Here is a 24,613-nt window from a genome sequence, read left to right on the forward strand (position 1 = left end):
GATTGTCAGCCTGCATAATGGTCCTACCATGATGGAATTGATTGCAAATTGTCAAACACACCCAAAGAGACATGAATAGAAGACCCAAGAGAGGACTACTTAGAGGAAGAGACGCCCTACCGGACACGTCTTGCCTCATTTTCTTATGCAGTAATGCAGATCAAAAATGCATTGTTCAAGGATTACAGCTTTACAACGCAACTTCAAACAACTTCTATAGCAGCGGGGACCTGACATGTTCCATTTTACTCACTTTAAGTAACTGCAAAGCTAAATATACAAGGCCGGGGTTTCTTGCCATGTAACTCATATGCTCATCTCTTCTTAGTTCACGTATAAAGACAGAAAACAAGATAGAAACTTTGTAGTGAAGCTCCGTTAAAAGTATAGATCGATTGAGAGAGAGAGAGAGAGAGAAGGTATTGTCACTCGTTCTGATGGTGTTAGTAATAGTCGCCTAGGTTCCTGGTTCTGTTGTTTTCTCACCAGTGACCAAATGGACCAGTATACTGAGTACAAGGAAGTTTGGAGAACAATCGGGAATATTAACCAGCGCTGCATTTGCACGACAGCAAGGCAACGTTTAAGCTTAATAATATTAAGGGTGTTTAGTCATCTACACATTACTGGGCCAAAATTATCCTTTCCTCGGAATAAAAAACAGCCGTACAAAATAAAACAGGCTGACTCGTTTCACCACCTTCATTCCATAAAATGGAGTTTATTAAAGTCATCTATGCATTATGGGATGTGAATTGTCCCCTCTGCAGAATAAAAAACTCAAGTACATGATAAAGTGATGTTGACGCAGTCAACAGCCAAAACACACAGAGCCTGATTCACCATTTTGTTAAGTCACTTTTCTTTTTTGACTTGTAGCTTTTGCTGATATTTTTTGCAAAATTAAGTAAAATTGTACCACGGTTCGCAAATTTTGTGCAATGCCCAAAAATGTTCTTTATTTTTTGTCTTTAACTGCCTTTGCGTCTTTTTATCACCAAACATCAAATATTTTGCAAAATGTTGCAAAAAATTGTGCCAAATACTTGTCATCTATTAAATTACTCTTAGGCGGGCTTTGCACACTACGACATTGCAGATGCGATATCGGTGGGGTCAAATCGAAAGTGACGCACATCCGGCGTCGCAGTCGATATCGTAGTGTGTAAATCCTTTTTGATACGATTAACGAGTGCAAAAGCGTCGTTATCGTATCATCGGTGTAGTGTCCGACATTTCCATTATTTGGCAGCAGTGACAGGTACGATGTTGTTCCTCGTTCCTGCGGCAGCACACATCGCTGTGTGAGAAGCCGCAGGAGCGAGGGACATCTACCTGCGTCACCGCGGCTCACGCCGGCTTTGCGGGAGGTGGGCTGGATGTTTATGTCCCGCTCATCTCCGCCCCTCCGCATCTATTGGCTGCCTGCCGTGTGACGTCGTTGTGACGCCGCACGACCCGCCACCTTAGGAATGAGGCGGTTCGCCGGCCAGAGCGATGTCGCAGGGCAGGTGAGTGCATGTGAAGCTGCCGTAGCGATAATGTTCGCTACAGCAGCAATCACAAGATATCGCACCTGTGACGGGGCCAGGGACTATCGCTGCAGCGTCGGTAACACACATTGTTACCGATGTCGCAGCGTGCAAAGCCCACCTTACAGTATGAACATACTTTGCTTTTTTACAGCTTTTTTTGGTGCGATTTTTGCTTTTTTTTCATGAGTTTTATGCAAATTAAAAGCTGCTTTTTACAGTACCAGCAAAAGCTATGAGATCCCAGAAATCCCATGCGCTCACATACATGCTCAAATGGAAAACTGCTGCGTTTTTGAAAGAGCAACTTGTCAATTCTTTCTGGTTTATTTTCACCAGTGAAAGTATTGAGTGCCAAATTGCAACTGCGTTTTTTTTTTTTGCTGCATTTTTGCTGCTTTTGTGCTAAATGAAACTAACTTTCCTTCTGAAATGACAGCCATGCAGACCAATTTGATGATTTGATGCAGTGTACGGTGTATGGTCTGAGCACTGACCGGCTGACCCACCACCCCTCATACATCTATTTTGAAAAGACGACTTCTGGATATGACGCTGAACACGTGCACTCAACTTCTTTGGTCGATCATGGCGAGTCCTATCGTGTGTTGTTAAACCGCTGTATGGTCTTGGCCACTATAATGCAGCTCAGTGTCAGGGTGTTGAGAATCTTCTTATAGTCTAGGCCATCTTTATGTAGTGCATCAGTTCTTTTATTCAGATCCTCAGAGAATTCTTCGCCATATTGAACTTACAATGACCAGTATTAGTGTGTGTGAGTGATCACACCAAATGTAACACAACTGAACCCCATTCACACCTTAGACCTCATAACACTAATGAGTCACATGACACCAGGGTGAGAAAATAACTTATTTGGCACAATTTGACCATTTTCACTCAGAGGTGTACTCACTTTTGTTGCCAGTGGTTTAGACATTCATGGTTGTGTGTTGAGATATTTAGAGGGCACAGCAAATTTACACTGTTATACAAGCTGCACACTGACCACTTTGCATTGTCTCAAAGTGTCATATCTTCAGTGTTGTCCCATGAAAAGATATAATAAAATATTTACAAAAATGTGAGGGGTGTAATCAACTTTGTGATATGCTATATATGTGAACACAGCCTTTACATTAGTACCCAGGTAAGATACAGTCACCAGATTTGGTGACTATTAGGCCTAAGACACACGGCATGAAAATTGGTGAGAGTGGAATGCGACAAAACATCGCATTCCACTCAGACCAATATTAGCCTATGTGTCAGCACCCATGAGCGATTATTTTCTCAGCCCTAATCGGACCAAGAAAATAGTCGCAGCATGCTGTGGGTGCAATGCGATCCTTCTTTCTCTCGCTCCCATTCAAGTCTATGGGGCGAGAGAAAAATTACACTGCACTCGCAGTACACCGTTGTACCGCTAGTGCAGGGCGAGAATGCCAATAGCCGGCAACGGAGGAGAGAGGGAGATAAATCCCTCCCTCCCCTCCGCAGCGCCGGCCCTCCCCTCCTCAGAACTGGCCTGCCCCTCCTGAGTGCCGGCCCGCTCCCTGCAGCTGAGGTCCGATCGCATAATCAGACCTCAGTCGCAGTGACACTCGTATGACACTCGGCTGCTGCTGTGCTGCCAGTGTGAGCTGAGTGTCATGCGAGGATCACAGTAGTGCCTTGTGTGGCCCCGGCCGAAGCTGCGGCCACCACCAGTGGGCTCTTATATACAGGAGTCTAACATGCTGTATATAAAAGCCTAGGCCGCTGTGTTGAACGTAAAAATGACTTTATAATACTCACCTAAATGGTCGGTACGGTGCAGACTGGTCGAATGGGTGTCTCCGTTCTCCGGGTGTGGTGCCTCCTCTTTCGGCCTCCTTCGTCCTCTTTCTCCTGAAACCGGGGTGCATGACGCGTCCTACGTCATGCACACAGGCGGCAATTTAGACCCTGTGCAGGCGCAGTTTGATCTGACCTGAGCAGGGCAGATCAAAGTATTATAGTGCGTCTGCGCAGATAGTTCAATTCCAGATAGTGTGCATAACGTAGGACGTGTCATGCACCCTGGCTTCAGAAGAAAGAGGACGAAGATGGCCGAAAGAGGAGGCGCCAGCACCACAGAACAGAGACGCCCATATGACCCACCTCCACCGCAGCGGTCGTTTAGGTGAGTATTATAAAGTCACTTTTATGTTGTACACAGCGGCCTGGGCTCTTATATACAACATGTTAGACTGCTGTATATAAGAGCCCACTGGTGGTGGCCACAGCTTATAGTCGCCAAATCTGGTGACATGTTCCCTTTAACGGATCAGTTTTCCATAGACTCCCATGTTAAAATTAAAAAAAAAAAACGGATCCTGCAAAAATCTATTTTTTTCAAAACGGACAAAAAAGTTGTGTTTGCAAAACGAATTGCTGCTGGATCCGATCTAACGGATGATTACCGGACATGTGAACTGAGCCTTAGCGGCATACATTGTACAGAGTGTGTAGATGTCCTAGAGAGGCATGAATAATTGTACTTTGGAAAAATTGTTATTTTTTGTTCCGATGATTCAGAAAAGCGTCTGATTCAGCAGGTAGATAACTATTCAGGAGATGGAAGCTTTCGTCTGCATGCATGAATTATGTAAATTGTTCATTTAGGAAATAAAGGCGCTTGTTTTTCTGCGAATACATGTTAAGTTTGTTTGAGGTAATAAATCTGAGAATAGGATGGTGATGTATTTCTGTCTGTGCATGGCATGACTACAGTACACCAGGTAAGAGGTATCGGTACATGTGCGCTCCTGACAGCTTTTTAATCTGCATTGCAGTGGCAGGCCATTTCTTTGACTGTGATCGAGAAGGTCCAAATAGCAGCTATAATCCTGGGCTCCCTCTTCCTCATCGCCAGCATCTCCTGGTTAATCTGGTCCTCTCTCAGCCCCTCGGCCAAATGGCAGCGACAGGATTTACTGTTCCAAATCTGCTACGGCATGTACGGCTTCATGGACATAGTTTGTATAGGTAAGAAAAGCATTTCTTTATCTGATGAGGGCTTTGTTTTCCTTTTAAAGAACGTTTCCTGTGAAATCAATAACATTTTTGTAAATATAAGCATTAGCACTAGCTTTTATGGCTTCCATTAGTAATTTTTACAGCAGAAATAGTGTGGTCTACAGCACTATTCGTACGGTCAAGAATACAAAACCTTAACTGACCTCACAATAAGTCAATGTGGTTTGGCTGGATTTGTCAAGATATGTCTAGGAATGGATTCAACATGAAAAGAAAACATGAGACTGTGAACAGAGCCTAAGGGGTACTTTGCACGTTGCGACATCGCTAGCCGATGCTAGCGATGCCGAGCGCGATAGTGCCCGCCCCCGTCGCACATGCGATATCTTGTGATATCTGCCGTAGTGAACATTATCGCTACGGCAGCTTCACACGCCCTGCGACGTCGCTCTGGCCGGTGACCCGCCTCCTTCCTAAGGAGACGGGTCGTGTGGCGTCACAGCGACGTCACACGGCAGGCGGCCAATAGAAGCGGAGGGGCGGAGATGAGCGGGACATAAACATCCCGCCCATCTTCTTCCTTCCGCATAGCCGGTGGACGCAGGTATGGAGATGTTCCTCGCTCCTGCGGCTTCATACACAGCGATGTGTGCTGCCGCAGGAACGAGGAACAACATCGTACCTGTCGCTGCAGCGAAATTATGAAAATGACCGACTACACAGATCACCGATTTATGACGCTTTTGCGATTGTTTATCGGTGCATCTAGACTTTACATGTTGCGACGTCGTTACTAGCGCCGGATGTGCGTCACTTTCGATTTGACCCCGGCGATATCGCAGTAGCGATGTCGCAACGTGCAAAGTATCCCTAAGTTTTTTTATTTAAATCTACAGTTACTTATTTGTTCGCTATACTATCCAGATACTATCACAGCTAATAAGGGGATGTTATCCAATAGTAACCAAGTTTTGGTTTTCATAAAGTTTACTGCACAAAGAGAACCTATCAGCATGATTTTGTAATGTAAAGTAGAGACGTGGCTATAATGGCGCTGTAATACTGATTAAGTTGATACCTTTGGTGAAGAAATCCACTTTGTTGTTCTTCTTTAATCACTATTCCAAGTTTTCCCATTAGATTCCAGTACACTGTAGCCAGACTCAACATTGGGCCTTCTCCTCCCTGTCTGTGATGCCCCAGCCCCGCTTCCTGCCTCCAGGTCACTGCTGAGATTGCTAGCAGAAGAGGCAGGTCATTCACAGACAATAGACAGGTAGATGGGCCAGGGAATCACAGACAGGGAGAAGAAGACCCGGTGTACAGTCCGGCCCCTGTGCACCGAAATCTAATTACAACAACAGAGTGGATTTTATCAGCAAAGGTGTTAACTTAATCAGTATTACAGCAGCATTCAAGCCATGGCTTTACTTTACATCACAAAATCGTGGTGACAGGTTCTCTTTAAGTGATTTAAAATCTTTTAGTCTGATGTTACTATGGTTACTGAAGTAAAATAATAAGTAGTTCACTTCTGACTGACTGCAACCCATTCTTCCCTAATCAGTGTTTGGAGTTTGTCACAATTTCTGTTTTTTTGTTTATCCACCTGCTTTTTAAGGATTGACCACAGATTGACATCTGGGGATTTCCTGGCCATTTACCCAATATTTCAATGAGTTGTTCACCGAGTCACTTAGTTATAATTTTCACCTTGTGACATGGGGCTCCTTCATGCTGGAAAAAACATTGTTCATCACCAAATTGCTCCTGGATCATTGGGAGACGTTGCTCTCGAAGGACGTCTAGATACTATTCTTCATTCATTGCAGTGTCCTTAGGCAATCTTGTGATTGAGCCCGCTCCATGGATGGAAAGTAACTGAATGGTCTCAAGATACATTACTGTTGGCATCACACAGGACTCATGGGAGCGCTCACCTTTTTCTTTTGTGAACAATACTTTTCCAGATACCCCAAACAGACTGAAGAAGGCACCACAATAACTACTAGGCAGCAAGCCCGCTGTCTGGGGGTTCTACTTGACACTGATCTCTCCTTCACCCCCCACATACAATCTCTTGCCCGCTCCTGCCGCTTGCACCTCAAGAACATCTCTAGAATCCGCCCCTTTCTCACAATGGAAACGACAAAAACCCTCACCGTGTCCCTGATCCACTCTCGCCTTGACTACTGTAACTCTCTATTAATTGGTCTCCCCCTAACTAGACTCTCTCCTCTACAGTCCATCCTTAATGCAGCAGCCAGGGTCACCTATCTGGCTAACCGCTACTCGGATGCCTCTGCTCTGTGCCAGTCATTGCACTGGCTGCCCATATATCATAGGATCCAATTCAAACTGCTTGTTCTCACACACAAAGCTCTCCACAGTGCGGCACCCCCCTATATCTCCACCCTCCTCACTGTCTATCACCCCACCCGTTCTCTACGCTCTGCAAATGACTTTCGACTAACATCCACACTAATTCGAACCTCCCACTCCCGGATCCAAGACTTCTTCCGAGCTGCACCAACCCTCTGGAACGCTCTACCCCAAGAAGTTAGGACAAATCACAACTTACTCAGCTTCAGACGCACCCTAACGACGCATCTTTTTAGGGCGGCCTATCACACTTCCTAATCAGATTCGATTCACATAGTCCCTCTACAACTTCTCACAACATAATTCCACATCAAACTCCATGGCACCCAAATGCATCTCAAGGCTCTGGCCCACTGGTCCAGGAAACCATTATCTAGCCCCCATTTCCGTGAGATGGCTGGATTGTCATTATAAATAAGTACTTGTACCTTGCCCCTCCCCCATATCTCATTGTAGATTGTAAGCTCTCACGAGCAGGGTTGTCTTTTTTTTCCCTTTAAATATTGTATTTTCTATAACTGTTACTTGTTTGTATATGATCCTCCTGAATTGTAAAGCGCTGTGGAATATATTGGCGCTATAGAAATAAAGATTATTATTATTTATATTATGATTGCGGAAAATAACTTTACCCCAGTCCTTTCCAGTTCAGTTCCTGTATTTCCTGCAAAATGTCTGTCCTTGATATTTTTTTGGACATCTAACAGATGAATTGTCCAGAGAAGAAAAGTTGAACATTGCAATGTTGAACAACGCGTCTTTTATGATGCCGATAGTAAATTTTCCTGAGAACATACATGTGTAGGGTTACTTTCCATCCATAGTGGGGGATCACTCACAATTTTACCAAATATGTCAATGAATAAAGAATGGAATCTAAACATCCTCTGAGCCCCCGTCACACATCCACGATTCTGGTACATGTGACATTCATTTTCACTCTTACCGGACACACGTATGCTCGTGTACCCATTACATTGTGTGTTACTGCTTACATGTCTGTTTTTTCCAGCGACACGGATCACATAAACCAATACAAAGTCAATGGATCCATATAAATACATATAGCACACTGATTACATCCATGTGCCATCCGTGTGATACATTCCAGAATGAAATGCATTCAAGAAATTACTGATTTTTATGTTTAAAGATGTGCAAATATATAGATAAATAATAGATACAAGCTATACAAGATATAGCTAGATAGATTGTAGATTGTAACCAAATAAATAATTTAATGGGGGAAAAAAAATGACATGAGGTTCCCCAGATTGTGGATAATCAGCAAAGGTAAAGCAGAAATCTATGAGCTGATATTTTCAGGCTGGGAAGGTCCATGGTTATTGGGTCCTTCCCAGCAGAAAAACATCAGCCTGCAGCCGCCTCAAAAGTGGAGTATCACATTAGATGCTCCAATTCTGGTGAGTCGTCTTAGCTCTTCCTGATGCTTCTCTGCGTTGGCAATTGGAGTAATTGTGCTTGGGATTGATGGCAGTTATATGTGTCCAAAAACAAAGCTGACATCAAGCCCTGATGTTAGTAATCGAGAGGTGTCTATCAGACACTCCCATTGCTAGCCCAGTACTAAAAAAGGAATCACACACACAAATACTTTATTGAAAAAAAATACTCCCTGACACTTTCAGTCTTTCACCACTTTATTTAAAAAAAAAAAATTCCACTCAGGTCCAGCGAATCCACCGTTGTACAGCGAATCTGACGAATAAAGCCTATGGAGCCTTTGGCAACAGCCACTTTTGGGTCACACTGTGCAAGACCTGGTGACGCTGAAGAGTGTGCCATTGGTAATGATGTCACTCTTCAGAGTCGCTGAGTTACACACAGCGCAGCATGACCTGGAACGTATCCTTAGTGCTGGGCCCTAAATAGGGAATGGATGGGATTTGCTCTTCGTCAACCGTACTGAACACTATAGAAGACACAAGGAAGACACACAGGGGGAAAATGCATGCACTACGTATCTACAGATGACTCAGGTAGCAGTTCTACAATGTTTTTCAGCAACAATACAACAAGCCGCCTGCTTGCAACCAAGGCTTGAATTAAGTGAATAATATCACCAGCACCAGTCCAAGGAAGGAAGGGGTATTTAAGCACCAAGAGAATACTGATGAGCAGCAGCTGGTTAGAAGGCGAGCTCCTGATGGGTCCTAAAGAGGGAGAGATGGACTCAGAAGGAAAGCTACCTATACCAATTAATACTGACAGCAAGAACAACGGAAAGTCAGGAAGCATTCTGCGCAGCCAAACACTGGGACCTTTTTATGGCCAGAAAACACATGACTGTCTGTCACCTGTGACACACCCGTAACTTTCTACCGTCAAAACAGGTGGAACTGCAAAGGGCCCATATATTGTTCCTGCACTGGGGCCCATTTCTCTCTGTGTCCACTCCTGGTGTACATTATATTTCTTGTTTGGCTTAAAGGGGATGTCCACTACTAATACAACCACTTCTGATTCCACATGCTCCCCAAGGTAAAATAAAAAAGTCCATACTCACCTCTGCGGCTAGCACGGTGCCAGGGCTTAAATGACATTAAGCGGCTTTCTTCCCGACTTGGGACAAACAAGCTAAGCAACAGGAAGTGCGCGCTGCAGATGCCTCTCACTTCCTGTTGATTGCACCTGTGTCCAAAGGCAGGGAGACAGTAATTGGATGCGGGGCTCACGTGACGTTACAACGTCATGTGAGCCCCGACACCTCAGGAACTGAGCCAGCCGCGGAGGTGAGAATGGGCTCTTTCATTTTACCTAGGTGAAACATGTTGTTCTAGTAGTGGACAACCCTTTTAATATTTGTAAGATCTGAACTATGAAGTGTTGTATTGATAAATGATGGTATTTTCAAAGCTATATATTTTGTATCCATGTATCCATATATTTTCAATATGCATATAAAAAAGGTTTTCATCCTATTCCTAGATAAGCCTCATAGAAATACTTGCAATCAGTGAACTACGGTAGCTAGCAGTCCAATAAATTAGCAGTCCAGACTGTGTTAACATTGAGACTGTTGGTAATTTTTTTTTATTACCAACAATAGTAAGTGCCTATATCTTTGCACTTTCACATGTCCATGAAAAAAGTTTGTGTTTTGCACAGCCGTGTTAAAGGTGCGTATGGCCCATCTGTGTGCCGTGATTTTTGCAGACATGTGCTGTCCCTGTGCTATCCGCATGACATCCAGATAGCACACTGACAGTATGAACTTCTATACTCACCTGTCTCCGGCGCTGCTGCCTCCGGCGTTACTGCTGCTTCCGGGTCCATGGTTCAGTTAATATGCAATAAGCATAATGAGCGGGACCCAGAAGCAAGTGACAGCAGTGATGAAGACAGCATCGCTGGAGATAAGTGAGTATAGAAAATCATTTTTTTATGTACTTCAAGAGTGAGATTGGCATAAAGTTGAGTTCACATTTTGATGCTGCTTATGTTCACTAAAAACAGCGTCTTACAGTTCCAGCAAAGTGTATAGGATTTCCATAAACCTCATCCCCACTGAGCTTCTTTTTAATGCTGTGTAATCTGACCTACAGTTTTTTAAATCCGCAACATGTCATTTCTCCCTCCGGGTTCTCTGAGTTTTATGTACGAGTTGTCTCCATAGAATTGCACTAGTTGAGGAAAATCCGCAGGTAAGGCTGCTTTCACACTACGTTTTTTTAACATGCGTCATGATCGTTTTTTTGCTGTAAAAGTGGATCCTGTTTTTACAAAGAAAAACGCATGCAATTGCATGTGTTATTTTGCAGGATCCTGTCACTTGAAGTTTATGGGTTGGCATTGAAGTCATGTGATCGGGAGTGAGGGGAACTGAACGTGATAGACTGGGAGCTGGCATCTGACAGCTGTGGACGCTGGTAACCAAGGTAAACATCGGGTAACTAAGCGAAGTGCTTTGCTTAGATACCCGATATTTACCTTGGTTACGAGCGTCCGCAGCTGCTAGGAGCCGGGCTGCCTGCTCCCTGCACAGTAACCAAGGTAAACATCGGGTAACTAAGTGAAGCGCTTTGCTTGGTTACCCAATATTTACCTTGGTTACGAACGTCCAACTCTCTCAGGCGGGGGAGAGAGAGAGGAGAGAGGGAGGGGGAGAGAGGGAGGAGAGAGAGAGACTGATCACGCCAGGCTGGTTTCTGGGCATTCTCAGTAGAGCAAGCAGGATCCTGTCTATCAGCATGCCAGCGTTCACATGCGTTTGCGTGCAGTATAGTCAGGATCCAGCAATTTGCAGTATTTGGACGCAGCTCAAAAACGCTACAAGTACCGTTTTTGAAAAAAGTTAAAAAACTGCAAGTCGCTGGATCCTCACTATAACGCACGCAAACGCAGGTGAACGCATGTTGACGCAAGTCCATTGCAAATGCATTGAAATGAAAACGCATTTGCACTGGATCCGTTTTTGCGTTAAAAAAACGTTCATGACGCATGTTAAAAAAACGTAGTGTGAAAGCAGCCTAAAACATGCAAATGTATTTTTAAGTGAACTTCAGCTGCGGAAATGCAGTAAAGATGTGTGTAATCCGCACATTACTATACGCCATGCCTGTGGAGCCTCATCATTAGGCTTTTTTACCTGTCAGCATTGCTTTTATTTTATTTTTTGCAATGGTTTGTGCAAAATTGTGGAAGGAAAAACATGCCACAAGATTGTTGCGTGTAAATATGCCCTAAACTTGGCTGTAATTTAGGGTGAATATGGCACCTAATAGGCCTCTACCATCATGGTGGATTCAGTATTGTTGTCAAATTGTTTTTATTCAATTTTTAGGACAGTGGATTCATTATCAATTAGTTAAATCTGTCATGACCCCAGATGTTAACCAGTTAACCCCGTTGTGATGTTTGATGTATATATCTATCAGGAGCTGGGCTTTATTCTGTTTCGTGATGGATGTATACATCATGGAGGATCTCATGGGTACTGTCACCGTACCTGTGGGACCAGCACCAGGTGCCCTAATGAATCTGTGGGGATTAGTGAGAGTGAGAAAGCAGATCTTTGTAGTTTAACCCCTGTCAGCGATTTCCAGAGTGCTCGGGTAGTGTTATGTCAGCCACAGGCCTAAAATTGGCCTCCATGACTGCCACCTGAATCCCTTAGTTATGCCCAGACAGAGGCTGATAGGGAGGTAAGAATACTAAGCAATTGAGAATATCAAGAAGTCTAGAGAAACTAAATTAGGCTGCTTTCACACATCCGGTTTTTCCTGTGCGGCACAATATGGCGCTTTGGAAAAAAAACGCAACAGTTATTTTTTTGCCGCCGGTTGCGTTTTTTCCGCATGGACTTGCATTAGCACCGTATTGTGCCGCATGGCCTTGCGCTGTGTCCGTTTTTTTCTAGATGCGGCATATCTAGCCCATGAGGCGGCCAGATGGAACGTTGCCTGGCACATTTTTTTTGTGCGGCGAAAAAAACGCATCGCGCTGGATCCGCCGTGATTTACAATGCAAGCCTATGGACGCCGGATGCGTTTTTTTGCACTGCGCATGCTCAGTATCAAGCCGCATCCGTCAAAAAACGGACGGGCCGCATGGATAAACTTATGCAACGGATCCGTTTTTTCCGCCGCATCCGTTGCATAGGTTATTGAGCCGTACTGCAAAAACCGGATGTGTGAAAGCAGCCTTAAAAAGTGAAAAAAAAAAACTTTAATAAAATGTTAAAAGCCACCTTTACCCCCTCACCAGTTTCTTTATGTAAGAAAGGTAAATTGGCATTGGCGTATCCATAATGACCCCTCCTAAAGGGATGTCTTATTTCGCCCAAATAGTAAAAGCCTTATTCTTTTTTTTTTATTTTATATTTTTTATTCATTTGCCTCACAAGAAAACAGATATAAAGCGCTGCCAGAATCACACATACCGCCAAATGGTACCAATGAAAACATGACTCATCCTGGATAAAACAAGACCTCACATAAATCCGCCAGCAGAATAGAACAACCTTATGGCTCTCAGAATATGACAATAAGAAAACAAATTATTTGGTTTTTACAGTTTTTTTTTTATTAATTATGCAAAACTAGTGATACATAAAGTCATTTGTATAAATGTGCTGTAACCATACTGACCCGCAGAATAACGTTATTGGTGAGCAAAGAAAATAAAATAAGAATAAGCTGCTGAAAATATTGTAAAATTGCTGTTTTTTTTATTATCTCCCCCTTCAACTAAACATAGTAAAAGTTTTTCAATACGTTATGTTTTTCTCCTAAAAAGGTGTCATTAAAGCATTCTTCCCAGAGAAAACAAACACTTATAGCTGTTACCGCAAAGATGAAGCAGCTATGGAATATAGTCATGAAATACAAAAATGTACATGTAACAAAGGCCCCAAATAGCTGCACAATGAAGGGGATAAGGGAGGTCCTGGGGGTCTCTAAGTCATCTCTAAGAATTCAGTAAAAAAAAGCCTTCACCGGTGAAAATGCTGAGAAATAGCTGCATTGTCTAGAGATACACCGCTAAGGCAATAATTAAAAAGCCGGTGCAGGAAACAGACCATGAACCGCTTGTTTGAGGTCATTGATTTGCATTATATTAGTCACATGGATTTCTTCTGAGGAAATAAAATGAGCATGAATATTTTTGATCTTCCCAAATACATTTCTATTGAAAATCCAATAGAAAAACATAAACGTGTTCTTTTAACGCAAAATACATTTTCTGTGATTGAGTATAGTGTCTGCAATTGCTGTGAGGCTTTATGATAGGCCTGCAACAGACATCCGTGTTTCCGGTACATGTTTGGTACGTTTTTGCACGTACCGGAGACACGGAGACACAGAGACCCATGTTATTCAATGGGTAATGGCACACACACGTAAAATCACACGGAACGTGTGTCCGTGTCGTAAGTACGTGTGTGCTGTTTTATACACGGACGACATGCCCGTTTTTGGCCGGCAGCACGCAGGCATGGACCCGCTATAGTCTAGGGGTCCGTGCCTGCACGGACCGCACACGGAGTATGTCCGTGTTCTGCACGTTTCGTCCGTGTGCGTTTTTAACCCAGCAATCTATTTTTTTTTTTCTTTTTTATTAAAGTCAGTCTACTTACCTTTTTTTCTGCTGTTCTCAGTCATACTTACATTGGCGCTCGGTCTTTTTCTTCCCCCGGCTCATACTTACCAATATGCGGCTTCAATTCATTTGAAAATGCCGGCCGCTCATTAATCAATCTACTATTCCCTGCTTCCCTCGCCCACCGGCGCCTATGATTGGTTGCAGTGAGACACGCCCACACGCTGAGTGACAGCTGTCTCACTGCACCCAATCACAGCAGCCGGTGGGCGGGTCTATACTGTGCAGTGAAATAATTAATTAAAAAAAACGGCGTGCGCTCCCCCCCCCAATTTTTATTCCAGCCAAGATAAAGCCATACGGCTGAAGGCTGGTATTCTCAGGATGGGGAGCCCCACGTTATGGGGAGCCCCCCAGCCTAACAATATCAGCCAGCAGCCGCCCCGAATTGCCGCATACAATAGATGCGACAGTTCTGGGTCTCTACCCGGTCATCCAGATTTGCCCTGGTGCGTTGGCAATCGGGGTAATAAGGAGTTATCGGCAGCCCATAGCTGCCAATAAGTCCAAGATTAATCATTGCAGGCGTCTATGAGATACCCCCAATGATTTACCGGCAAGTTAAAGTTAATAAACACACACAGTGAAAAAATCCTTTATTGTAAATAATAAACAATAACAAATACCTTTGTTCACCAATATATTATGCCCCAAATACCCATCCATGTCCGGCGTAATCCACGGAGGTCCCGCATCACTTCCAGCTCTGCTACATGAAGGTGACAGGAGCTGCAGTAGAACTCCGCCGCTCCTGTCACCTCCACGCAGCAACTGAGGTGAGTAGCGCGATCAGCAGAGCTGTCAATTGGGTTACTCGCGGCCACCTGTGGATCCTCCACCTGTGACAGCAAGTCACCCGAGTGACAGCGATGAAGTCACAGGTGAGTTGCGTTCTCGGGTGGAGGATCCAGGTAGCCGCGGGTAACCTGAGTGACTGCAGCGCTAATCGCGCTGCTCACTACAGTCACTCAGGGGATTAGCGGTCACCGGTGAGTCCTTCACGGGTGACCGCTAATCAGTACGCGACACAGACAGAGCCAATGAAGTCGGGTGAAGTTCACCCGAGTTCATTCTGATCGTGCGGCTCTGTCTGCTGTCAGCCGACATGTATCAACACCATTTTACATCACACACACGGACATTCCACACGGGCATTCCACGTACACATACACGGGCATTTTACACGCACACACGGACATTTTACACGCAAACACGGATAGCATACGTCATCACACGGATGCCATACGTACCGTAGAAATGCCCAAAAAAAATGGAACATGGACCCGAAAAACGGACCATGTCACACGTACGTTTTTTATGCGGAAGTGTGTTTTCGGACATAGACGAATAAATGATTGGATGGATAGATAGATAGATACATAGAGGGGCGGACATATTATGCAACCTACACAGCTGCATAGGGACCCAAAAGATAAGGGGCCCATTTCTACCGCTAAACTCAAGATGAGCTACTTGACTACAAAGGCCCATGTATTGTTCTTGGACATGGGCCCTTTTCTGTCTGTGTCTGCTGATAGATAGATAGAAACAGAAAAATAGGGTACAAGGCCTTACATCAATGCAATGATCCAATGGAAGGTAGCTAGACATATAGAACAGGTAGCACTCCAGAAAATCACAAAGAAGATGGACCTCTCATTAGCCCATGTGTCGTGCCGACGTTTCAGTTACAGACAACTTGAGGAGGGTTGTCTGAGGAAGGGCGCTGCGGAGGAGAGGGAGGGGTTAATCCCCCCATCTCCTCCATTGTCAGCCTGCGCATATACTGCACTGGGATAACATCCGAGTGCAGTCCAATGTTTCTCTCGCACCCATACACTGGAATGGATGCGAGAGATACGACTCTCGCAGAAAATCGCAGCATGTTGCGACTTTTCTCAGATCCAGAATCTGCATGTGAGAAAAGCTGACCAACTGCTCTCCCTCATTCACTAACATTGGTCAGAGTGCAACGCGAGATTTTCTCACATTGCAGTCGTCCGATTTTCACGCTCGTGTGAGCGTGGCCTAATAGTTAGATACATAGACAGATAAATAAAGACAGCGGCACTCCTAGCCACAATGCAAACAAAATCAGAGGACCTTTTTATTAGCCCATGTGGCTGTGGCAACGTTTCATTTCCACAGTAGACTCTTTCTCACGCTTCATTCTGTTGTAGAACCTAAACATTGGACCGGAGCATATGTCTTCAAAGAGCTTTGCACCCATTTGATATTTTTTGTTGCTGCTTCGCCATTATTTTTGATAGATAGATAGATTAGATCAGATAGAAAGATAGATTAGCTCAGATGGCTATTAGGTAGATAGATCAGATAGATTAATTTTCTTAACTGTATACACCAATCCTTCATAATTCTACAGCTGGGTAGCCTTGAAGTAAAGCTTCTCCCTTTATTAGGAGTTGTCGATGACTTTGATATTGACGGCTTATTAGAATTGGTTATGAATATCTGATTGGTGGGAAGCAACACCCGTTACCCACATGGATCAGCTATTAGCAAATTCCATGGCATCTAGAATTAACACGTGTACAGGACACCACCGCTCTGTAGTCTGTGTGATGGCAATTCTCAGATACTACAGCTCAATTACTATTGAAGCCAATGAAGTGTGGTGGTCCAGGTCTATGGGCCCCACAAGGAGCTGAATGGAGGCAGTGCCATGTGTCGGACCCTTCCCAACTCGATATTGATGACCTATCCTGTAGATTGCGCATGAATATCTAACTCCTGGACAACTCCTTTAATTCAGTATTATTTTGTAGTCTAGAAGAATATGTGGCTCCCTGAAACCATCAAGAAGTTAATTCTGACAGATCGTATTTAGATTTCATGTTTCTTTTAATTAAAGGATTTTTCCCAAACCAAAAAGTTATCATCTAACTACAGAATTGCTGATAAATTGTAATTGTTGGGAATTACCGTATGAAGTCACCAATTCACTTAATAGTATGTTATAAATGTTCTCAATTATCCACTGGGTTTGGTGGAAGCTTGGCTATTTTGTAAAGCTGCAATATTATACTCGCTCTAGAGCCAATGGTAATGCAAGCTGAAGCATTTATCTCATGTAGTAAAAATCTGGTCAGAATACTAGTGTTACCCTCAGCAAACTTCAATGCGAAGTACACAAAATTGTGTAATGTATGCCCAATTAATACTTGATATAAGCATTGCCTTGTTCTAGACTAACTAATGTAGAGGATGTAGGTAATGTGTGACATTTTTTTTCGATCAAAAAAGCATAAAAGCCATCCCACCGCAACAAGATGTACCCAGTCAGGATGCTCCTTAGGTCTAGTAACTCGCTATGTGCCAGCAGGCCTCTAGATAGATGGGGTCAGAACAGGACAAACTAGCTCTGCCCCCATCTATTTTGAGGCCTGCTGGCACTTAGCAAGGTGAGTTACTAGAGTACCGACTATCCCGATTAGGTACACCTTGCCGCTGTGTGTGTCAAAAAATCTCAACTAAGTGCACAATAATTTTTTACATGTGTTACTATTTACTCACTGACTGCCGGGTGCCTACGCATTATGTTTTCATTTTAGATTATGTTTGTTAATGGCCACAGCGTACATGTGCACCTGCATATCACACCTATACTAACGGGTGTGCTGGGCCTTTGTCTTTGGCTTTATGAAAGGCTGATGGGTGTTGAAAGTGTATGGCCAGATTTAAGCATAAAATGAGGCCTTAAAAGGTTGTAGATAATAGATATTTTAGGTAACAATTTTAAGAATTTAAAGATCCAGCAACATATTTAAAGGGGTATTCCCATCTCCAAGATCCTATCCCAATATGTAGTAGGTGCAATAATTTTAATATTAGCAAATACCTCCAATTAGAAATGTAGTATAGTTCTTCTGAATCACTATGTCGCTTTCCTCATGTACAGGGCATTGCAGGACCTTAGGTATCCATGGTTATGACCACAAGCAACTAGCTAACTGTGACCGTGGTTGTAACCATAGATACCTAAGGTCCTGCGATGCCCTGAACATGAGGTAAGTGACATAGTGAATCAGAAGAACTATACTACATTTCTAATTTAGGTATTTGTTAATAATAATATTATTATTGTTATTATTACACCTATTACATATTGGGATAAGATCTTGGAGATGGGAATACCCCTTTAATGAGAATGAGCTGGTAGTCATAGAAATTACACCCAAACGTTGGATGTTACCAGTACTTTGGTTCCTTGTCGTTGCCCCTTAGCTCTTGGGATTTGTCCGGCCTCAGGGTCCTAGGATACATTATGCATTTGCCCCAAAGTAGTTTATTTCTAGGTTGGTTTGGACTGTCGTATTAAACTTACAGTCGTATATATAGTAGATATATTTATAGTCTGACATTTTCATTTAAACCAAACTGCATGAACGATGGCCCCCTGCAAATGCACTTCCACAGAATCAGGACAACCATACATGATTTATATTACACTCGTCTGGAGTAGAGAAATTCTCCACCTATTCGTACGTTCAATGTGCCTGCTTAGAAAAGAGTGTAAATTAACAGCTACTACTACATTTTGCTGCTATACTACATTATTGTAAAGACTTTACATCTTTAATTGTCTACTTGGAGTTTTGGGGTTCTGTGTAAGATAGGTCTATTTTTTTTTCTCCATAAAAAATGTGCCCATGTCTTTAATTCTTAAAGGGAATCTGTCAGCAGGTTTTTGCTACCTCATCTGAGAGCAGCATGATGTAGACAAAGAGATTCTGAATCCGTCGGTGTATCACTTAGATTACTAGGTGCAGCCGTTCTGACACAATCAGAATTTTTGCCTTTAGGCTGTGTGAGCACGTTGCGTCGTGTCCCTGCAGAAATTTCTGCAGGGATTTGACAGCTCATGTGCGCGTCAAATCGCTGCAGAAACACTGCATAATGGATGTGATACCACAACCACCCTAGTGTGTGATTAGTGCCCTAATAATATACTTTCTAGATTGTAACAATACCCATTAATACAAAACATAGCAGTGAAAGATATTACAGAGAACCACTCAAAAGTGGAAAGATCTCACCCCGATCTTCTTATCTCAGATGGTGGATCGAATTTCTCCTGTGTTCTTTGATCCAAATTCCGGCAAAGTGGGGGTGGAGGTCCGGTCACTGACCTTGTTAGGGACTAAGCTCACCCTTCTACTCCCCACAAGCTCCCGCCCTTACAAGGCCAGTCCACAACTGGCCCTGTTGTGACTTACCCTTGTCTTCATACCAGGCACCTGGTGCTACAGGGAACTGCATCCTGTTCATTCAGCATGCAGGGCCTACCCCCCCTGGTTCCAGGTTCCCAGAAACCGGTGTCACCTCCATCAGCACCACAAATCCCAATCAACACCTCACATCACGACCTGTCAGACACACCAGTGGGTTGGTCTAGCTGGAAAAGGAACACCCACCTAGGGGTCAGGCAGACTGGTAGGAGGGACAGTCTAGTGAGTCGAGTGAGAACCCTCAAGGAGAGAGGAGCTGGGGAGTGTTAGCTCCCGGGGAGCTAGAACAACCATGGTTGGGTTGCAGACAGTAGTCCGGGACGAGAGGAGTCGGGGACCGGTGGCAGTGACATTGGAAAAGAGTGCGACGGACATAGTCTAGGAGGACTGTCGGCACCAGAAGGTCCAAAAGAACTGACCGGTACCGAACACGACGGGGTACAGGAGCAGATTCAACGTCCTGGCAATGTTGTTTGTTTCCTTTAAAGCTAACAATTATTATTTTGATGTATATAGTTAAATTATGTAAAACAGTAATCAATTTATTATGACTTCTCATTGCCAACTCTCCTAAAGACACAGTGGCATGATTATAAAAAAAAGTATTATTTGGCTTTTATTTTTTTTAAGATGAGCCCACTTTATAAAAATTGGTGTACAAATGTAGGTGTACTGGGTGCATATAGAAATCATTGAACATATATGATTGACCAATAGAGGCCCTAATGACACTAGCACACCCCACCTTCCCAAACAATGCCATAGCACTTGGTAGACTTAAAGGGAAGATAGAATTGGAAAATTACCTATTGATTAAATCAGTTCTGTGTATTTTTTTGAAATGTTGGAAATGTTTCTTTCTTTTTTAACATAGCACAATGTTTATTAAAACTATAAAAAAAAAAATCTTACACATTTGTCTCACTGGCCACTAGGGCTTTAATTTTGTCTCAGAGACTAAAGACTAGCTAGCGATCGCACCCGCCCCCGTCGTTTGTGCGTCACGGGCAAATCGCTGCCTGTGGTGAACAATATTGCTAGGATGGGTCTAACGTACTTACCTTCCTCGCGACGTCGCTGTGGACAGCGAACAGCCTCTTGTTAAGGGGGAGGTTCGTGCGCCGTCACAGCGACGTCACACAGTGGGCCACCAATAGAAGAGGAGGGGCAGAGAGCAGCCGCATGAACGTTACTCCCACCTCGTTGCCGGAGGACGCAGGTACGTTGTTGTTCGTCATTCCCGGGGTGTCACACATAGCGATGTTTGCTGTCTCAGGAACGACGAACAACCTGCGTCCAGCACCAGCAACGATATTTGGGAAAGAAACGACGTGTCAACAATCAACGATTTTTGTCGTTTTTCGGATCGTTAGCGGTCGCTGGTAGGTGTCACATGCAACAACTTCGCTAACGAGGCCGGATGTGCGTCACGAATTCCGTGACCCCAGGGATATCTCGTTAGCGATGTCACTGCTTGTAAAGCGGCCTTAACACATGTACCCTGATACAATCTTTTGTATTGAAGTGTACAATGAGTATGTGCAAAAGTCATTGTGAAGGGAGGGGATGGATTGGCTGTGACATCGCTCAATGTGATTGGTGGATCCTGTATATGCAGGTGTTACCTTCCCTAAAGAACAGGAAGTGAGAGCAAAAAAAAAGCCCCAGTGGCCACAGTGAAAATTACAAGATTACTATTTTTTTTAAATTATGATTGGAATATGAAATGAAAAACATTTTATTTTTTTTAATGCCCATGATTCAAAAACTTAAAATAATTTGTGATTTTCTGATGACCCATTCCCTTTAAGTTGTTCGTGTGACTTCTAGGGCTAGTTTTCCTAATCCAGCGATGCCATTGATAAAGGGGCACATCTATGTACGTATGCCTTTGCTAGAGGACAAGCAGTGACCTAATAAGTTATACATAGTATAATATTGGAGGACATATAGCAGAGCTTTCCATACATTATTCAGCTTGTAGGCTTATAAACACGTATAGGCTGTCATGATACATTGCATTACTCTTTATCAAATCAGCTGTATGTGAGTAATGATCTTGTTGTGGTTCTGACTCCCCAAATAAAGTTGTGATTTATGACAGTGAAGTAATTTTCTGGTTAGCTGACTACTGCATAAAATTTTAATTAGACAAGCGACATATTAGTTGTTATTCCATTTCCAGTAAAACTGAAGGAGAAGGTGCTGCATTTAGAGAGGGGATGTTATTGCAGTGGGTTTATGCAAAATTTACAGGAAACTCTATGTGAAGTTAAAGGAGCAATAAAACAGCCAGGAATATAAACCGCTTTTCAGACGGATCCTTTAGTGCTCATATCTCTTATATTTCCCCTCTATCTGAAAGTCACCTCTATATCACAGAATATATCTGACAGAGGAGAACAAAATATTGCATGGAACTGTCTATATTATCATGCACATAGTAACTTATACAAGTCTGAATGTTCCCTTTGTTCGGTGGTTAATGACAGTGTGCTTTGCCATCAATTGGAATGATATAGAAGGATATAGTACACAAGAGCTTACAATCTAAAAAAGTTGGTTACTGGAGCTGAAGTACAAAGTTCTGGTTTATTCCAATGGGCCAGCCATTTACTAGCTCTGTACAATGTTGATGATAATAATAAAAACCTTTGTTCATGATGATATTTTGTTAAAATATTCTAAAGTAAAGTACTGTTGAAAAAAATTTAGCTAAGTGTGAAAAAAAAGCTGAAAACAAAGCTTTAAAAAAATAGAAGTGGTATTAGTTTATTTTTTAACATTGAACAAAAATTTAAGGAGGATAGACAAAAGAGAAATTGCATTAATGAACAAGAGGAAAAAGCAACAGATGGAATTCTAGTAGCATGTAAATGGCCACTCAATATAATAATGCATAAAAGGGAAAAACTGAGTTTAATATGGCCATACATAGTAAGAAAGACATGAAAGGTGCACCCATAGAGTATAAATACATTTTTTATTTTAATCACAAAATACAGATAAGGGCACTGTCATAGGAGGTGAATTGATAAAACACAACAGTGGCTTGGAAATACAGAAGAGTCAGAGGTATCCCATACTATGACCTCAGCAGCATATAATAAATATAGGGCAGTCCCAAAGTTACATAGGTAATAGATCACGCAGGGAATAAATTGTAAAAGAAGCCCTAAAAAGCGTGTATTATAAAAAGATTACATGCCCTGTGACATAAGGTGGGACAAACGCTTGCCCATAATAAAGTGCCAGTGCAGATGCTGCATCAAGGGTCCAGTAGAAAGGGGGGAAGCCCCGATGCGTTTTGCAAGAGTGCTTCCTCGGGGGGCACTCTTGCGAAACGCATCGGGGCTTCCCCCCTTTCTACTGGACCCTTGATGCAGCATCTGCACTGGCACTTTATTATGGGTAAGCGTTTGTCCCACCTTATGTCACAGGGCATGTAATCTTTTTATAATACACGCTTTTTAGGGCTTCTTTTACAATTTATTCCCTGCGTGATCTATTACCTATGTAACTTTGGGACTGCCCTATATTTATTATATGCTGTTGAGGTCATAGTATGGGATACCTCTGACTCTTCTGTATTTCCAAGCCACTGTTGTCTTTTATCAATTCACCTCCTATGACAGCGCCCCTATCTGTCTGTATTTTGTGATTAAAATAAAAAATGTATACTCTTTCATGTCTTTCTTACTATGTATGGCCATATTAAACTCAGTTTTTCCCTTTTATGCAAAAAAGAAATTGCAATCAAATTATCTGGTGTGACTACCCTATGCCTTCAAAATGTCGCAAAGAGATTTTTACAAACATCATCAAGTGTCATGGCGGCATCAGGATCAGTGGAAAGATTCTGGCACGTTTCGGCCTGCTAACTTCTCTGATGTGTGTGACCAGCGCAGGGAGACTCGGGCGTCGACCCACAGACTTGTAGTTCATAGACAGGCTAGCAAGAGTTAATTTTTGCTGGGCTGGTTGTTAATCATCTTTGGTCACATGGTGTGGGGGAGCCAGTCACATTCACTCCCCTCCTATATATGCTGGCTGGACTATTGCATTAATGCCAGCTATAGCTTCTCTGTACTGGTCTGGTGAGGTGTTGTGATCCATACTTACTGCTGGTTGTAGCACTTCATTGCTGTGAGTGGTTGTGCTGTTAACCCTTGTTAACCTTTTGTTGCTGCCTTACTCTTCCTGGTTTTCTCCTTTGTTTCTTACTGTTTGTTCTTTTGAGTTTGCAGTTTGTCAGAGTTTTGGTCTTTCCCTGCCTGTCTTTGTGTTTTGCCATCACACTCCTGCGCACAATTTAGTTCTGGACAGATGAATAGTAAGGCATGAGACTCTGGCATCTCCACCATTAGGGGTAATCTGAAGGTTAGGGATAGCCTAGGGCCTAGGGTTTTAGATGTCCAATAAAGTTTTTTCAATTTTAAGTTTTTGGATTTTCAGTGCTGGGTCCATTTTCCTCAAATCCTTTTCAGCCTAGCGCCCAAACAGTAGTTTTCCACCACATATGGGGTACTGGCATACTTAGGAGAAATTGCACAACAAATTGCACTTTATCCTGATACCTTTGTGAAAATAAAAAATTTGGGGCTAGAGTAACCTTTTTTGTAGGAAAAATTACATTTTTTTTTCCTTCCACATTGCTGTCTTCCTGTGAAGCACCTAAAGGTTAATAAGCTTATATGATGTGATTTTGAGCACTTTGAGGGGTGCAGTTTTTAAAATGCTGACAGTTTTTGGTATTTTTTTGTTACTTATGCCCCTCAAAGTCACTTAAAAGGGAATGTGGTCCCTAAAAAAAATACAAAAAAATGGATTTATAAATTTTGTTGTAAAAATTAGAAGTTGCTCATAAACGTTTAACTCTTATAGCTTTCTAACAAAAATGTTTTTTAAAAAATGGTGCTGATGTTAAGTAGACAAGTGGCAAACGTTAATAGTGAAACATTACATGTCTTTTTTCGCTGAAGAGAGTAAAAGGTATAGAAAGTCAGATAAAGTGAAAACAGCAAAAATTTCATTCCCCTCGCCCATAATGCTGGATTATAATAATATAATAATATTTATTCACTTATATAGCGCTATTAATTCCACAGAGCTTTACATACATTGGCAACACTGTCCCCATTGGGGCTCACAGTCTAAACTCCCTATCAGTATGTTTTGGAGTGTGGGAGGAAACCGGAGAAGCCGGAGGAAACCCACGCAAACACGGGGAGAACTTATATATATATATATATATATATATATATATATATATATATATAACCTGTATATGTGCAGATAATGTGTAATGGTGCAGAATGTGTTGGTTCA

At 42.8% G+C, this 24,613-nt stretch overlaps 1 protein-coding gene across 1 annotated transcript in view; it reads left to right on the forward strand.

Annotated features, from left to right (window-relative positions):
• The window catches only part of MARCHF9 (membrane associated ring-CH-type finger 9), a 262,551-nt gene that overhangs the window by 230,985 nt on the left and 6,953 nt on the right, over positions 1-24,613 (forward strand). The window contains exon 4 of the mRNA XM_075334479.1: positions 4,349-4,541. Within this exon, the coding sequence (XP_075190594.1) occupies positions 4,349-4,541 (193 nt within the window). The remainder of the gene's footprint in view (positions 1-4,348; positions 4,542-24,613) is intronic.

The sequence above is a fragment of the Anomaloglossus baeobatrachus genome, chromosome 2 (assembly GCF_048569485.1).
Source record: "Anomaloglossus baeobatrachus isolate aAnoBae1 chromosome 2, aAnoBae1.hap1, whole genome shotgun sequence".
NCBI classification, from domain to species: Eukaryota; Metazoa; Chordata; class Amphibia; order Anura; family Aromobatidae; genus Anomaloglossus; species Anomaloglossus baeobatrachus.